The 18,711-nt window shown below is 41.5% G+C and overlaps 1 protein-coding gene and 1 pseudogene across 2 annotated transcripts; both read right to left on the reverse strand.

The window, feature by feature from the left end:
• Positions 1–5,225: 5,225 nt before the first annotated feature.
• On the reverse strand, positions 5,226–7,622 carry LOC307071372 (GTPase IMAP family member 9-like; annotated as a pseudogene). The gene is made up of 2 exons: positions 7,528–7,622; positions 5,226–6,199 (listed from the first exon to the last, which is right to left on the reverse strand). The product of its transcript is annotated as a GTPase IMAP family member 9-like (transcript).
• Positions 7,623–10,070: 2,448 nt separating this feature from the next.
• On the reverse strand, positions 10,071–13,640 carry LOC307070335 (GTPase IMAP family member 9-like). The gene is made up of 2 exons (XM_079728767.1): positions 13,433–13,640; positions 10,071–11,596 (listed from the first exon to the last, which is right to left on the reverse strand). Exons 1-2 carry the CDS (start codon positions 13,572–13,574, stop codon positions 10,710–10,712), a joined length of 1,029 nt encoding a protein of 342 aa, XP_079584893.1. The 5' UTR covers positions 13,575–13,640; the 3' UTR covers positions 10,071–10,709.
• Positions 13,641–18,711: the final 5,071 nt, after the last annotated feature.

Below are 18,711 nucleotides of genomic sequence, written 5' to 3' on the forward strand. Positions count from 1 at the left end.
ATTATCACGGCCAAAAGCTGTGTGCGCCTCCAGACGATATTATGAATCACAAACAACTTTGTCAGGTTCTCTGACGTCTCTGGTTCTTCCACTTCCACATCAATCTGAAGTAGACTGAACCGTGCGCTGCCGGCTGCCGGCTGCCGGGCAGTGGTGCTTCACGGCGGTGGTTCCTCGCCGCAACCGGTGGCAGGCAGCATGTTGCAGTTCATGTACTTCAGGGAGTCAAAGCCAAAGTTCCTTTCCCCCAATTCTTTCTCAACCATGGCTGAGATAACCCCAACTACAGTCTCGTTGTGGAAATACAAGAGACGTCAAAGAACCGACGTGTTATGCGCCATAACACCAACAGCAAACACTTGCGTTACAGTGTCTGTAATCACACACACACACACATGTGGCGCTCGCATTGTCGTGTCTCATTGGCAGGACAAATTCTCTGGGCGAGCAAGACAGAGAAAGGGGAGGAGCTTAGATCCTTTATGACGACATATGGGACCACATTCCAAATCAGCGCTTGAGCCTTCGTTTTTTCAAAGGCGAGCAGAACATTTCATGCTCGTTTTACACCGAACGCAAGTTTTAGAAACTGGGGGACCATAGGCAGGCTAGGAGAACTCATATTTATGTTAGAAAACCTCATAAAGTGAGATTTTCATGCCATGGGACCTTTAAAACCACTTGTTCTTCCATTGCGAGGAATTATCACCATTAATGACAAATGTTATATTGAGTAATAGATTAAAGTATACTGAGGCAGTGTTTGGCGATGGTAAACCTCAAACCTCCCGTCATGCAAAACCTAACTAAACACACTTGCCTAATAAATTATTCTGAAGACTACAAATGTAGATATTATCTATGCAGTGCAGTAGTTGTAGATACTACTTGTAGATCAATCTATACATCCATTTCAGCAAAAGATTGTGCATTTGAATAAAGATTCTCACTTCAATTCACATTTTCTATATTCTTAGCCAAACCATCAGACAAAAGCAACATCAACTCTTAACTGCTCTGAAACTATGTCACGACAACATGCAATTTTGAGGAGGAGCTATTGTTGGCAACACACACACATACAAACACACACACACACACACACACACACACACAATTTGAGATATGTGTAATAATAAATAATCACCTTTCCGGATAATATTAATAAATAATTTAAATACCTTTGTGCCAACTCACATGTATGCGCACATATCAATCTCAGACCTTGGAAAGAAGAGGTTTTTCCTATTGAAAGACCTGTTACTGATATGTTTGTCTTATGGAATCTGGCACAAAATGAAAGAATTGAGAAAGAACAAGGAACTCTGTAAAACCGCTTTATTCAAAAATGTATTTTGCCATCACTATAACTAAACTTAATCCTGTTATAACATTCAATGTAAAATGGATTAAAGCTAGGGTAAGCAATTCATTTTTTAAGCATTGTCATATTTGTGGATTTCTCTGGAAATCCCAACATTGATCAATAAATCAAACGCTCTGTCAAAAAGAAAAGATGAAAAAATCCAGTATCTGCAGCTGTCCCAGACCTGTAATAAGAAGTTTAGCACACTTTTGATCATACTCAGCATACCCTCGAAGATGTGTTTTAATGACTTAAGGTCCAATATTGATCCGGAAAATGTTATAATCATTACATCCCAGAAATTACTTATTTTGTTTTGGTAAAACCCATGTTAGTGTACTTACTAGTCATTCATTAAAAGTATTATAGTTGTCAATTAAAATATCATGAACAAAAATGTTAAGGTATTAATTGTTATCCAGTGACATTAGTATTTTTGCACAGGGGTTGAACCCTTTTGCAAGGCACTGTATGCATAAATGTCTGGTCCTCGAATCACCTTTCATGTAGCCAGGGCCGGATTAACACTTTCTGAGGCCCGGGGCTAATTACCCGGGTGAGGCCCTTCATATCATGATGTTCTGACGCATGACCTCACACAAACCCACTAACACATCAGCGTACACAGTAGGCCTACCAATCTATGGCAGACTATTTAAAGTGAACTGGTAATATGATTTCAATTTAATTAAATTCATTTCAATTCAAGGGTAGCTTTATTATAATTGCAGTAGTGTTGACAAAGCTGACAGAATGAGGATGGGGAAACAAAATGTATCTGAATTGGCCTACTTGAAAATGTAGGAAAAAAGAAAGTATGAAATTGGTGATTCGGTGACTTTGGCAAATCATTACAGAAAAAGTAATAGGCCCTACAATGCATTTGCTATCAAGTACAGCAAGTTAGGCCCAGACAACATAAATGAACTGTTTTTTGAAAGTTACTTAATTTATAGAAATGCATCCTGTTTTTGTAAACTCATCAAAAACTATAAAACAATGTAGGGCCTATTGTAGGCTATTAAACAAAGGTCAATGAAGGCCCCGGCTATGGCTCAAACGGTTTGGGCATTGAATGGTTAATTTACTCCGGGAGTAACGTCCTGGTAGGCTACATGTCCGGTTACGCACAACAAACCCCAAGCAAGAAGACAGGCAGGAATGTACGATGCAACATATTTGGGGTGAACTGTTTGAAATGTGCACACAAACAAGCTAAAACTATTTTACACATTAATGGGGCTGGGTCATATAGAGGAGGCCGCCGCGGCAAACATGACTCACCAAGGGACTTCAGAAGGTCCGTCTTCTGCTCTTCTTCCGTGCGAAATCATTAATGAGCTCCTCAAAGTCCATTTGGGCCAGCATGTCGTGCTCAATTGACATTAAAGTCAGATTGTTAAGTTTCTCCTCCAACATTGTCGTTCTCAGCCTGTTCTTGATAATTCCAAGTTTGGAAAATGACCTCTCCCCGCTGGCATTGCTGACAGGCAATGTAAGGTAGATCCGCAGTGCTATGTCGACATTTGGAAAAACTTGTTGTAGATTCCTTTCTCGAATGAATGACAGTAGGTTCATCGGCTGCCTGTTTACAGTGGAGACTTTTGCGAAATGCAAAAACTGTCCTAGTTCATCAGGGAAATCATCAGCCAGGTCTTCGTGGTATTTTGCCTGCAGGTTGACGCTTTTCTCGCGTATTTCACTGAGAGACAATGTGTCCAGTTGCGTTAGAAATCCGAAGTAGGTGGACGTTTCTTTGTACACTGCGTGTCTCTGTTGTAATGCACTGATCAGTTTGTCTATGATGACAAGGAATGTCTCCCGAAAGCGATTTTCTCCCGCATTGGACACAAGGGTTGGTTCGTCTGTGTCATCAGCCGGGGTGGTGCGCTTCACCTGTCGAGTCACAGTGTACTGCTGTGACAGTGATAGTGATTTGGCCTGGGATTCCAAGTGTTTGTACTGGGAGCGTAAATTGGACACAAAGTCTATGAGGGACTGGAGCAATTCCACAGCAGTAACTAGGTCCAACTCCACCTTCTGCAGGGCCCTGCTTGTGATGTCAAATCTTTGCAGCATGGTATCCCATATGATGGCGAGGAATGCTGTCTCGAATCTATTCAATTTTTTTGCTAGAGACTTCGCCTCATCTCGTGCGGCTGATTTCTGATGGTCGTCTTCTGCTATCTCGTTTAAAGTGTCGTGGATATTTTTGAAATTTAAACGGAGAGCTTTTGTAGCCCGGGCGTGTGCTGCCTATCGCGTCGATGAAAGTCCCTTGACCATCTCCATGCGCTTGTTCTCGTTAGACTCCAGTCCATCCATTAATATTTTCCAGCGGCTAGGCGAAGCTGAGAAAAAAGTGAAGATGGATTGAACTAGCCTAAAAAAAGAGCTGGCGTCACGGCAACAATCCACACTACAGACCCCAACAAGGTTCAGGGAGTGGGCCGCGCATGGAATCCAATCAGCAAGTGGGTTTATTTCCTGAATTCGGGCACGCAATCCCTTGTATGCACCTGCCATGTTAGACGCGTTGTCATAGCACTGTCCCCTGCAATTTTTAATGTCTATGTGCATGTCCTGCAGCGCACCTGTGACTGAGTCAAAAAGGGACTCGCCTGTATGGCTAAAAATGGGCAGAAATTTCAAAAATCTCTCAAAGATCTTGCCCTCCTGAGACACGTAACGCACCACAAATGTTAGTTGGTCAGTGTGACTCAAATCCGGTGTAGAATCCACAATAAGTGAAAAATACTTTGTGTGTCGAAGCTGCATTATTATCTCTGATTGTACTCGCTGGCCCATGAGTGCAATAAACTCAGTGCATACAGTCGATGACAAATATGAGGGTGTCCCCCGCCCCTTGTTTCCAAAACGTTTTAAGTGTTCATCCAAAAAAGGGTCAAACTTGGCCAGCAACTCTAAGATGCCCAAATAATTGCCGTTGTGCACTGAGCCCAGTGTTTCATTTTCTCCCCTGAAAGCGAGCCCACGCTCTGACAGAAATTTTATCACGGCCACAACTCTCCTCAATACCTCCTTCCAGTAATTCGCCTCATCTTTCAGTTGATCCTGCAGGCCCGCGTCGATCCCACGCACCTGGGTGCGCGCAAGCCAAGTAAGAACAGCCTTTCTGTGGGGCTGACCCGCTTCGTGCATCTCGACTCGGTCAACTGAGTGTTTCCAATCAGCGAATCCGTGCGTGAAAGCGGACGAATCGTTACTGAATAGTTTGCAAAAAAAACAAAACACATTTCCAGTAGATGGGGAGTAAGACACCCATTCTCTTGCCACCTTCTCTCCATTTCTGAGCGAGCGACAGAACAATGCTTTGCTCAGACATCGCTTCTGATTTTTATAGCTCCTTTCAGAAGCCGAAAAATCGACATCTTTATGTTGACATTGTGTAGGTGCTTCAATTCCCTTTCCGACCCAATAGCTTCGCGTCTCCTCATTAACTTCTCCCCAGCAGGCAATGTCTGTTGATATATCTGTTTTCGCCCCAGCCTCAGAATCAACAGGCTCATCTGCTACATTACCCACTGCTTCTTCTCCATCCCTTGTTTCCTCAGAGATTGTAGCACTATTGCTAGCAGACTGGCTAGTTGGGCTGGTTAGTTGGCTAGCGGTGGTTGGCTGCTCTCCGTCACTGACAGTTGTATCTTTGTTGGTGGTAGCTGCTACAGCGGGCTGATTACTCCTCCACATGTTGGTTAATTTGGGTGTTTTCTGTAATAATTCTTTCGCTCTTTCCTTTTTTATTTCATCTAATTTTCGTTTTTTTGCTCCGCTCTTGTGTTTCCTTTGGCCCGGCATTTTCACTTGTTTTTTTTTATGGATTTTTGTCATTTGACCTTCAGCGACCGGAGGCCCCCCTAGCGGCGAGGCCTGGGGCTACAGCCCGGTCAGCCCATTCGTTAGACACGGCCCTGCATGTAGCCCATCCAAAAAAGTCGCTAACAGCACATTCATAACCAGCAGTAGATGCTATTACTGTAGCCAAACCTACTAATGTAGTTGAGGACATCAATAAACCTCCACCAAATGTTGCAAGAGACGTATAATAGGCTGCTTTGCAAATTAATCGTCTAAACTTCTCGTCGTCTGCTTCTTCCTTCCTCTTTTCCTCTTGTTCTCTCTCCCTCCTCCTTTCCTCTTGTTCTTTCTTCTCTTTTTCATATATTTTCCTCATTACTTCCTCTTCAAGTTTCCTCTGAGCTTCCTTGTACATGCTATTGGTGTAATGCCGCCCTCCATTGAATTTCAACATTGTTTCAACCTTGTGTAAAAGCTTTTGAACCTGCTTGGGGTCACTGCCTGGGCCGTTGATCAGTGAAAAATATCTCCCCCCACAATTATTCAGGACTCTCTTTAAATGTTTACTTTCGCTCACAAACTGATCCACTGTTTTTCCTTCCAGCATGTCTCCATGGGTGAACAGAATGATGATGTACATGGAAGAATCTGAGCCAAAGTTGGTCTCGATCCACTCTACAGCACTGCGCTCTTCCTCTGTGAATCTGGCCTTCAAACTGATCACCAGCAGAATCGCATGGGGCCCTGGAACGGACTTCTCGACACACCCCTTGATTTTTTCTCCTATGACCTTTGTAGTTTGGTTTGTGTCGAAGAGGCCGGGGCTGTCGACCACGACGATGGTGCACCCGTCTCTGGTCACCTGCTCTCTCTGGCAGTGCTCGGTCACAGATCCAGGGGAGATGTCTTCTTTAAAGGCGTCTTTACGTCCCAAAATGGTGTTTTAACTGGCGCTCTTTCCTGAGCCCGTTTTTCCAACAAGGATCAGTCTCAGCTCTTCCGGACGCTTATAATCTGTGGAATAATTAGAGGTTAAGACGGAAAGGGGAATGATGTGCATGGATGTCAACATATACTCTCCTTAACAACACAGAGTCATAGACTCATCCATCTATTTCACTTCTACATCGTTGACAGACGCTGTGCTTAAATATCTCACACATATCAGTCCATCTGTGTTTTAGTTTGGGTCTCTACTTCCCCGTCCTTTTGTTTCAGGTCAAGTTGTCTGCCTTTTGTTCTAAATCACAGTCCCTCGTCATCATCAAATTATTAGTATTTTTGCATTAGTAATAAAGCATAGGTTATGTTTTGATGCTGTGAATTGGGCTCAATTAGATAGATACAGGGCTTCAACAATATACAATGTGCAATGAAATATTTGAAGTACATTCTTGCAGTGACAGTAAACAGTTTCCATACGGTGGTCCTGTGGTTCAATCTTAGATAAGAAGCATCACTCTCAATGTGACTCGCAAAATAATTTATCAGATTCAGAGGTCTGTGCTCTACTGAGCTCATTTTCTAGTTTCCAATGGTCTCCACACGGCGACAGACACAATTAGCTGAGCACAATTTGATATGCTATTTGTGGATATAATGCAAGACTGAAGATGGTTTCACATATCCTTATCCAGTCAGTCAGTGACAAAATCATGGTACATTTCCACTCAATGCTCAGTTCTGAGCTCTACCACCAGTTTGTTTTCCTTGTGCCACACCTTATTATCCTGAATATTAAATAAACAAGCTCAGACTCATCCCTGCACACCTCACCTGTTCAAGTCCTTACCACCCCACACTGACATTTCCTGTATTTTATACATGGACAACACCCATGATCAATATGCAGAGACATCTTGGCACAGTCACCCACAAAATCAATATGGAATAAATTCTCATCTGAAATTCCAAAATTTCAGATGAGATGAATTTCCTATTCACATAGGCCTAGATTTTTCACTTTTTTGGTTATTTACTTAGAAAATACAGGGAAAGATGCATTGAAAGTAGTTAATGTTAGCAATTTAACATTACATATAATTACTTTGTATTCAAAGTAATTCTTTGTAAATGACTTCACATAATGCAAGTTCTTGTTTCATTTCAATGGATATATTTTTGTCAATCTGCTGTTTAGAAAAAAATGAAATTCTTTGTAACTAACATATCCTAATTATAATGTGTTTATGCAAATTTCTTCATAAACATTCCCAATAACCTTTGGTGTGCCTTTCCTTCTTGTTGGGGATGTGGTGTGCCTTTATTTGACTTGCATCACATTACATATAAATAGTATGAGGCCTATTTATGTTTGTATTTTGAGGTGTGATAAGTTTTACCTGGATGTTGGCACTGAACAGAGGACCGGTCCGCACAATATGCTACAAACAGCAACAAAGATCCAACGTAGCGTAAAACTCCTAACTTGTGTCATCTTTGCAGATCCTGAAACCAAACACAAAGAGGCAAACAGCATCGTCATTGGTAAAATGATCCATCCAAAACACAGTTCAGTTAATTTATTGTTACAAGATGGCATCTTATATTACCCAAATAGGAGATTATTTTCTTTTCAGCTGAAGTACTCCCACAACTCTTGACCGAAGACCTTAATATGGGCTAATTAATGTCTGGTGTGTTTGTCCCTGCTTTGCCATTTGGTTCAGTTTCATTTCATGCAAAGCCTTCCCATTTCCTAGCCTACTGGGTACACTGGGCTGGTTTGCCATATGGCTCTCTGCCATAAAGATAAAGCCCTGAAGGTGACGTAGTATGATGAACAAAAAAGTACATAGGGAGGAGATTGTGGATGATGAATGGTTTAAACACAGGACACAGACCAAGGAGAGCGGCTTCTCTTTGTTCTTCTGTTAATCTATTGTAGAAAATTGAAGTAATTAAATTATCAATGTTATTTCATGTGTTTGTCATCTAGTTGCTCCTCACCCCACCTTCACCCCCATGTGTCAACATTAGCGGGTCAACTCCCCTCACTGTGAACAAGTGGCTTATTGAAATGACACCCTAACCCTAACCCTCTTCAATCCATTATCTCTATCTTTTACATCTCGCCTCACAATGACAATCAATGTGTTTATTTTCAGGTCTCTCTAGTATTTCATGCAGGGTTAGATCGTACAAGTAGGCATCATGGAGCCAAGGTGGAGTTTGGTGGCAGATGACCTTTGGATGTCAACATTAGGAGGACACAGAGAAACAGATACTTCTGCTTGTTTTCCATTGGATTTGTTTATTCTATTCTCTAAATAGTGGTTATTCAACAAGACTCCATAACAGTAAGATATGTGCCTGCAGAAAACCATGTTTTGCTTGTGAACTTGTGATTACCAGTTGGAAGGTAGTATGACAGATCTTACAAGGAGCATTGTGGTTTGTTGGTTGCATTCATGTGTTTGAATATGTCCAAGTGTGTGCATGCAGTTGCTAATATATTTGACTAAGTTGTGAATGATTTCTGTAAAACGAAAATGAATTACTAAAATAATAGGTAATTGCACAATTGCACTTCTATTAGCACATTTTGAAACGTACACCTATATATATATATATGAACTAGTGATATCTTTATATCGAGTATTTGTATTTATTTTACTATTTTTGTGCTTGATTGTGAGGGGTACATCTATGTATGGTGAACTTGGGAGTATATTATAAAAACCTTGGCATACAGTTTGTTGAGCGCTCACACAAACCCAAGGCAAGGGCACACACGGAATAATGGTGGATTCAGGGCCGTGGCCGTACCCAGCAGATGCTCTCTTCTTCTTCAGTGAAATAACTGTCAGCTTTTCCACACAATAAGAAAACCATGATTGGTTTGATTTCTTCTTAATTATTGTTATTTTATGTCATCATATGAATTGAATAGACACCTCCATGGAAACGTACCAGACTCCAAAGTGATGATAGCCTTTGGCTTTCTGCAATAACATCCCTGTTTATAACTTAGACATCTTTGAGAGATACTCCAAGAATAAATGGATTTATTATTTACAATTTACAAAAGAACTAACCATTTTAAAACCATAAACATTCTCCCGTTGTGAGGAATTATCAACATTAATGACATGTTATATTGAGTAATAGATGAAAGTATGCTGAGGCAGTGTTTGGCGATGGTTATCCTCAAACCTGCTGTCAAAAAAAAGAAAAAAACCTAACTAGACACAAAACAAAACACTGCAAAAAAATCTGAGGACTACTAATGTAGATATGACCTATGCAGCATATAGTTGTAGATACTACTTGTGGATCAATCTATCCCTCCATTTCAGGATTGCGATTGTGCATTGCAATATAGATGCTAACATCATTTCACATTTTCTATATTTTTGCCAAACCATCAGACTAAATAAAACCAAAATCAATAACAATTTAATTTCCGGATTCTATAGCATTTATGCATAGCTCTGAATCTATGTCACGACAACATGAAATTGTGAGATAGAGCTATTGTTGGCAGCCGTAGTGCAAGCCAACACACACAATTTGAGATACTTATAATAATAAATAATCACCTTTCTGGATAATAATAGGTGACCTGATATGTCACTAATGGAATCTGGCACAAAATGAAAGAATTGACGAAGAATAAGGAACTCAGTAAAATCTCTTTATTCAAAAAGGTATTTTGCCATAACCATAACTAATCTTAATCCTATAATAACATTCAATGTTAAATGGGTTAAGATAGGGTAAGCAATTCATTTTTAAAGCATTGTCATATTTGTTGATTTCTCTTGAAATCCTAACATTAATCAATAAATCAAACGCTTGGTCAAAAAGAAAAGATGAAAAAATACCATATCTGCAGCTGTCCCAGAGCTATAATAAACCCACCCAAATATGTAATACAGCATGAATAAATGATTGTATCGCGGACCGGTCTGTCTTCCTACCCGGCTACCTGTGCACACTCTGGCCATGCAGAGTGCATGACTCATTGTGCATGACTGGAGTCTTCCCAAAGGCTAGGCAGCATTCAGCTAAAGCTATAGCAGTCATGTGTTTTGGGGGAGAGGCTTTGGAGGGAGGGGTGGGATTTTTTTCTGTTGCATACTTATCCAACATTAAAATATCATGCTTACTCTGGCTAATTTCTCCAAATTACCTACCCTAGTTTAAAATAAATTGAATTTAAAAACATTGTTACAATTACATTGCAAACCTGCATAATAGTCCCGTTTAACACACCTTTGAGCATACTCAGCATACCCTTGAAGATGTGTTTTAATTATTTAAAGGTGCAATATTGATCAGGAAAATTGTATAATTGTTACGTCCCAGAAATAACTTATTTTGTTCTGAAATACCCATGTTACTGTACTTAATAGTCATTCATTAAAGTATTATCGTGGTCAATTAAAATATCATGCAGAAAAATGTTAATGTATTAATTGTTATCCAGTGAAATTAGTAATTTTGCACGGGGGTTGAACCCTTTTGCAAGGCACTGCATACATAAATGTCTGGTCCTAGAATCACCCTTCATTTAGCCTATTCAAAAAAAGTCTTCAACATAACATTTGTAACCACCAACAGATAATATTCCTGTAGCGACATATACTATTGCAGGTGAGGGCACCAATACACCACCACACAATACCCCAACAGTCACCAAAAGGAGTGCATTGCACGTAAATCGTCGATACCTCTCTTCTTCTTCTTTCTTTCTCCTTTCATCCTCTTGTTCTCTCTCCCTCCTCCTTTCCTCTCGTTCTTTCTTCTCTTTTTCAGCATTTTTCCTCATTTCTTCCTCTTCAATTTTCCTCTGAGCTTCCTTGTACATGCTATTGGTGTAATGCTTCCCTCCATTGAACATCACCATTGCCTGAACCTTGTGTAAAAGCTTTTGAACCTGCTCGGCGTCAGTGCCCGGGCCGTTGATCAGTGAAAAATATCTCCCCCCACAATCATTGATGACTCTCTTTAAATGTTCACTTTCGCTCACAAACTGATCCACCCCTTTCCCTCCCAGCATGTCTCCATGGGTGAACAGAATGATGATGTACATGGACGAATCTGAGCCAAAGTTGGTCTTGATCCACTCTACAGCGATGCGCTCTTCCTCTGTGAATCTGGCCTTCAAACTGATCACCAGCAGAATCGCATGGGGCCCCGGAACGGACTTCTCGACACACGCCTTTATTTTTTCTCCTATGACCTCTGTAGTTTGGTTTGTGTCAAAGAGGCCGGGGCTGTCGACCACGACGATGGTGCGTCCGTCTCTGGTCACCTGCTCTTTCTGACAGTGCTCTGTCACAGATCCAGGGGAGATGTCTTCTTTAAAGGCGTCCTTACGTCCCAAAATGGTGTTTGAACTGGCGCTCTTTCCTGAGCCGGTTTTTCCAACAAGGATCAGTCTCAGCTCCTCCATACCCTTATAATCTGTGGAATATTTAGAGGTTAAGACGGAAAGGGGAATGATGTGCATGGATGTCAACATATACTCTCCTAAACAACACGGTTTCCAATGGTCTCCACATGTGACGACTTTTCCTTGAACCACACCTTATTATCCTTCAAATTAAATAAACAAGCTTAGATCCCTGCACACCTCACCTTTTCTTTGCCCCACTACGAGACTCGTAGTGGGGTTATCTCAGCCATGGTTGAGAAGGAATTGGGGAAAGGAACTTTGGCTTTGACTCCGTGAAGTACATGAACCGCGACATGGAGGGGTCGGCTTAGCTCAGGAGGTAGAGCAGTTGTATTATAACCAAAAGGTTGCTAGTTCGATCCCGAGCTCCTCCTAGCTGAGTGTTGATGTGTCCCTGAGCAAGGCACTTAACCCTAACTGCTCCTGACGAGCTAGCTGTCGCCTTGCATGGTTGACTCTGCCGTCGGTGTGTCAATATGTGTATTAACCGATGTAAGTCGCTCTGGATAAAAGCATCTGCTAAATGCCCTAATTGTAATGGAGGAGATTGCTGCCTGCTGCCTGCTGCCGCGAGGCCCAACCACCACTGCGGGGCACCACCGCTGCTGCCCGCTGCCGAGGTGGTGGTGACTCGGCAGCGGGCACTAAGGCTCCGGCGGGAGACAATCACGGTCAACAATCACTTTCTCCTCCATGTCACGGTTCAGTCTACTTCAGATTGATGTGGAAGAACCACAGACGTCGGTGAAGCCGACGCAGTCATTTGAGATTCATAATATCGTCTGGAGGCGCACACAGCTTATGGCCGTGATAATATGTATTATATGATATAGATATTTATCTTATATTTGATATTTATCACCGACTCCCGCCGGAGCACCCGAAGTGTTCTTGAATATTTACAGAACACGGCCACAAGCTGTGTGCGCCTCGCCATTGCGATACATCCACTGTAAAAAAGAGTGTATGGTACCATGGCCCTAAGCTGCTCAGGGCCACATCCCCACCCTCCACCTAGCCAGTCCCCCAAGCTCATTGTGGGACTGGCTCATAGTGGCTGTAATCCTGCAACAAGGCTGAATTTCTTGAACGCCTTCAAATACTGTATTAGGGGCCCACTAACAGCTATATAAAAGCATTCATAAAGTAAAATGCCGCACTGACATTTCCTGCTTGTCCACATATTTTATACATGGCCAACACCCACACCCACAGAGACAGAGATGACAGCATCTTGGTACAGTCACCCACAAAATAAGTAAGGAGGAAATTGTCAAATGAGAATTCAAAATGTTCACATTGGCCTAGATGTCTTCGTTTTATAACTTACAAAAGACACATTTGTGGCCTTTTGTATCAGTGAATGAGAATAAAAGTACAAGTTGACAGTGTCTACCCCAGTGGTTCCCAACAAGTGGGCATTTGGTGTACCATGATTTGGAATTACAATATTTCTGGCGTAGTTTACAGCAATGTTAGCTAGTGAAAGATGTATTGAAAGTTGTTACTAGTTGCAATATAGCATAACATATAGGTAATTACTTTGCATTCATTATTGGCTTCATTCTTGATAAATGATTTCACATAATGCAAGGTCATGTTTCATTTGAATACATATATTTTTGCCTGTTTAGAAAAAAAATGAAATTCTTCGTAACTATATTATTATTCGTAACCTTATTATAATGTGTTTATGCACATTTTCATAAACATTCCCGATGACCTTTGGTGTGCCGTTACTTCTTGTTGGGGATGTGGTGTGCCTTTATTTGACATACATAACATTACATATAAATAGTATGAGGCCTATTTATGTTTGTATTTTGAAGTGTGATAAGTTTTACCTGGATGTTGGCACTGAACAGAGGACCGGTCCGCACAATATGCTACAAACAGCACAAAGATCAAACGTAGCGTAAAACTCCTAACTTGTGTCATCTTCGCAGATCCGTAAACCAAACATAAAGAGGCAAACAGCATCGTCATTTGTAAAAATGATCCTTCCAAAACAAAGTTCAGGTAATTTATTATTTTAGGTTGGCAGCTTTCGGTGTGTTCCTGAATCCTCGAGAGGCACCTGGCTGCAGACCTCCACTGTGAGGTCAGTTCCGGTGCAGGCGCCTCTGTCAGTACACCTCCACGTGGTGCTGTGTCTCAATTCAGGGGACGCATCCTTCGAAGGACGCGGTCTGTGAAGGTGTGGCCTTCGTAGACCGTGAAGGCCGGACGAACGTCTTTAAATGAGACGGTCTGCCCTACGGAGCATTACAAGTTTGCGTAACAAGCCGTTAACACCCTTTACCTTGCGTGATGACGCGCCGCTCCTGTCACCTAGCAACCCTGACAGCTGCGGTTCACCGGCAGAGGACAAATATGGAGCCGTTTTATATAACCCACTAAGAGATGTCCACTTTTACTTAGATGTCCACTCCTTACTTTATTCTTACTTTTATTTTATTGTATTTTATTTATAATTTTCTATTTTTTATAATCTTATCTTCTATGCTTGTAAATTCTATTTGTACGGAGCACCTGGAACGAAACAATTTTCCCCGGGATCAATAAAGTTTTCTGTTTCTGATTCTGATTCAGTTACATAATAATTATATAAAATATAACGTTAATTAGTTTAACGTTATATGGCTCGTATTAATGAAATTGAACTTTAACAATAAAGTTACAAATTTAAAATAGTCCCAACTTTATTTTAATATAAAAAAATGTTTTTACATAGTTTTGTCATTGAATATGTAGTTTGCTGCAACTGCCGCTTCCGCTCTCTCTGACGCCATTTCTGAAAAAGTCCAATGCACAACGAATCTTGGGATACATTGGGCTGTGAAGCATCCATCCGGTGGATCCTTCAAATCCGGGAAAAGAAGGCTGCATTTGTCGGCCGCATTTGAAGGAGCCTTCGAAATCGGACAGCCTTGACGCGTCGCAGTGACACAATCGCCCTTCGGATGCACCCTTCGAAGGATGCGTCCCCTGAATTGAGACACAATCCTCGGACGCCAGCCTCCCGAGTAGGGTTGCCACCTTGGATTTGGGAAAAAAAGGGACACTTGATCAAATGTTTGGGGCGGAGGGCTTGGCCATTATTACCAGTTCAGACTGACCAATGAACATACAATTTGGACAAAGGAGACAGAAACAAAGTCATGTTAATAAATGTATTCACTCAGGGGTCACCAGGGTGGATGTGCACCAGCAGATAATTTCAGTCCAGATAATTTCAGTCCATCCATGTCAACACACTGGAACGCAGAGAGACTCCACATGAGACTTGATCAAAGAACTTTCAACATTGTTATTATTTCAACATTTATATTTTTGTATTTCTTGTTTGTTTTGGTGTTGTGAGTGTGTGTTTGATTATACGTATGTGATTAGATTAGTATGTGTTTATGTTAAACGAGACTCGTATACGTTGACTACCAAGTTATCTAGGCTATACTAAGTTATAGGAATCCCTGTTGCCTCTCTCATTGTACCTTTGTTTTATTCTTGACACAGGTTGTCTCTAGGCTCTATTGCACTAATTCTGGATGGACTCCATGGTCTGCTACTCTGTTCTGTATTAATAGATTAAAAAATACAGATGAAAACATGATTGGACATGCAAATATACCAGGTTGACAGTTGTAAGACTCCCTATTTCTTTGCTTACCCATTTGTCGTCCTGACACTGATTCTCTCCCTGATGGAGATGCTCTTGACCCTGACAAAGATGCTCTTGACTGTTGCACTGATTCTGGATGGACTCCTTAGTCTGCTGCTGCTGCTCCTTTCTGCATTAATAGATTAAGAAATACAGATGAAAACATCATTAGTTATTAGATGTTCAGATCGGATATACTAAGTGAACTGTTAGGACTTCCCACAGCTCCTCTTACCTCTTTGTTGTGACACAGGTTGTCCCTCTGACACAGATGCTCTGTGTCACTGATTCTGGATGTACTCCTTGAACAAGTAGCAGTTGTATAAGTAGCTGTGGCCGTGTTTCACTCCAAGGTAAACACTGCTAAGCTCTGCCGCTGCAATCTTGTCTTCTTCTGGTGAACCTTTTTTGGTCGTTAAGTTGCAATGGCTGCCTGTTTTTGTTTGTTTGATAGCACGACTTGATGTTGTTGTTTTTGCGTGACTTTTCAATGCGTTTTTCCCTTCATATTTTACGGAGATTTTCGCCGGACACAAAACGTATGTGGCTGAAAAAATGGTCTCCCTGGGTCGGCCGTACCCATTCAAACTTTGAAAGTTTCGCCCAGTCAGGATTGTAACTAGTAAACCGTTTTTTTCGTACTGGTTTTCGCACTTGGCTTGCATGTATTATTTGCTCCATCTCCTTCCTCGTCAGCCTCTCCTCCCATTGCAAATGAAGACGCAGCGCTCGGCTCCACTCTCACTGAGTGACTTTCCTCCACTTTATTATGTTTATGTTTGTGTTCCCGCTCTGTCTGAGGAGCGCAAGAATGGGGGCGCGTGCCTGGGACGTCACGGTCATGTACGCATAGACGGGAAGAAAACGGGGACAATTTTAAGAGCCAGGAACCGTATTAGACTACAGAACGAAAGTAATTAAATGAGGTTTGGGCAATATCCCCCAAAAAACGGGACCAATTGTGTCCCGGGTGAGATTTCTGTTTTCCCGGGACAGCTGGTGAAAAAAGAGAACAATTCCGGGAAAAAAAGGGACGGGTGGCAACACTACTCCCGAGTCGGAAGTCGGAAAATCTTGCGGCACTTCTCGGAGGCACCCTCCTTTTATAAGGAGTAGACCGAGAGCAGTGACGACGCTCTCAACAAAATGCCTACTTCCGTGAAGAGATTTATTTTCTTTGTATTTGTACCACGTTGGTCATTTTTGTGTCGATTTTAAATGCTCTTACACACTTGATTGCATTGCTACTTTTTTCCGGTCACCAATGTATGCATTGCACGGTCTTGCTGTGCGTGCAATACAATGTTAAGTTGTGTTGCTTGTTTTCGAGCTGGTTTGCTAAAGAGGCTAATGTAGCTAACAATAAACAACGACTAGCCAATTTCATGACACAATCACAAAGTCGCACGGGAACGCTATAAATGCTCCGAGCCCGGAAAGACGTCAAAAGTGCCAATCGGAAGGCGTCCGTCGATTAAAAGTACATAAATAAAACAAAGTACATAGGGAAAAAGTTTGCATCATCATTTTTTGACTTGATTGACTTATTCATTCCAGTCTTCAGCAGTTGGGTTAGGTTAAGGCAACACAACGACTTGGTGCAAACTTCATGGCTACTCGATGCCCTGGCCAACTGCTACCAGCTTGACACAACTTCTACACCACCACATGGACACGGCTGGAATAGTACCATAATGAGCCCGGTTAAACCAAAAATTGCATTAGTCATTTTCTAGAGTGCAGGCCTACTCAGATCAACAGAGAAGTCCTCATGCTATGATTTTACTTATTTTGAATCAACCATTCATTTTAACGTTTCCTTACATAACCACCATTATACTAGGGGTGTCATGTGAATCCCTGTGAGACTTCTGTGATTAATGGTGCGTTCACATCGCCGGAAATAATGGGGAAAACATTTTCGCTACGTCGGAAAGTTTGCGTGAACGACACCTCATGACGCTGTTATGATTCTACTTCTGTTCGGCAACTCGGGCCAAATTTTGATAACAGAGTTGCCCAGTTGGTGACGTATGGTTTACTGATGACGCGAATGGACATGGCGGAACATGAACATTTTAGTCAATATAAAAGAATCAACCATCATATCACATACTTTACTGATTGATATTGTAACCGTTTGTTGGCATCGATTTTGCTCAGTTTTAAACGTTGTGTACTGGTAAACCAGCTCTAGATAAGGGCAAGTGTAGCCTTCCATACAGTGGCAATGCTTCTCATAAATAAAAGCAAAGGATAGTAGGTGATAGGTTACAAGGAAATGAATGCGATCAAACTTGAAACTGATCCTACTAAGTTCTGTTAACCTGATGTGAAGAACTTTTAGATTCCCGAACGGTCGCTGTCGGGAACACGCGTAAGCATGAGCGTCATCACTGGCGAGCCGTCTCGTTATCACCAGGACCGTGAACGCGCCTTAAGGGCAATGCAAATTCACTTGACTTAAAGGAAGTAGCATGTGGAAGTTGGATGCAGAGCTTGGTTTATATACAAATTACATGAAGATGTCTGAATGTTTACACCAAGTATTTTAAGACCCTTGAGATCAGCTTTTCATAAACCTACAATCCAACTATGAATCAGCTTCATTCAAAATCATTAGCTTATACCAGGTGTTGTCCAATGAACCTGATCAAGTCTGGTGCTAAACCACAACTCACACAAACATACAAACATTCTGTGGACCCTTCTGTCAGTTAATGACCAATGTTTGATAAAACGATTTATAATAATTAAATTACAAATGTTATTCCATTTGTCTCTCTGTTAGTTTGTCATCTAGTTGCGTGCCCTCGCCCCGCCTTCACCCCCATATGTCAACGTTATCAGGTCAACTCCCCTCACTGTGAACAAGTGGCTGATTAAAGTGTTGAGAGTCATGCTTCACCTCAGCTACACCTGGCCACACAAACTGACATTTCACCTCCTCTCCTCAGACCATTCTCTCTATCTTATCTCTCGCCTCACAATGACAATCAGTGCATTTATTCTCAGATATCTCTAGGATTTAATGCAGATAACTAATGCTTGCAGGATGTATAATAAGTAGCGGTAATTTGGGATACATGTAGGCATCGTTTCAGTGACCCCAGATGGATTGTGGTGGAAGGTGTTTGCACATGGGGATAAAGAGATGGAAGAAATGACCTTTTGATATCAACATTAAGAGGACACAGAGAAACCGAAAATTCTGCTTGTTTTCCATTGGATTTGTTTAACCCTTCTATTCTCTAAACATCGGTCATTCAATAATACTCCATAACAGTAAGATATGTGCCAATGTTTTGCCTGCAAACTTGTGATTCCCTGTTGGAAGGTAGTCTGACAGATCTTACAAAGAGTATTGTGAATTGTTGGTTGCATGTGTCTGAATTGTCCAAATGTGTGCATGCAGTTGCTAATATATTTGACAAATAAATGAATTACTCAAGTAATAACTCA

The sequence above is a fragment of the Pollachius pollachius genome (assembly GCF_949987615.1).
Source record: "Pollachius pollachius genome assembly, chromosome: 2".
In the NCBI taxonomy this organism is placed as follows: domain Eukaryota; kingdom Metazoa; phylum Chordata; class Actinopteri; order Gadiformes; family Gadidae; genus Pollachius; species Pollachius pollachius.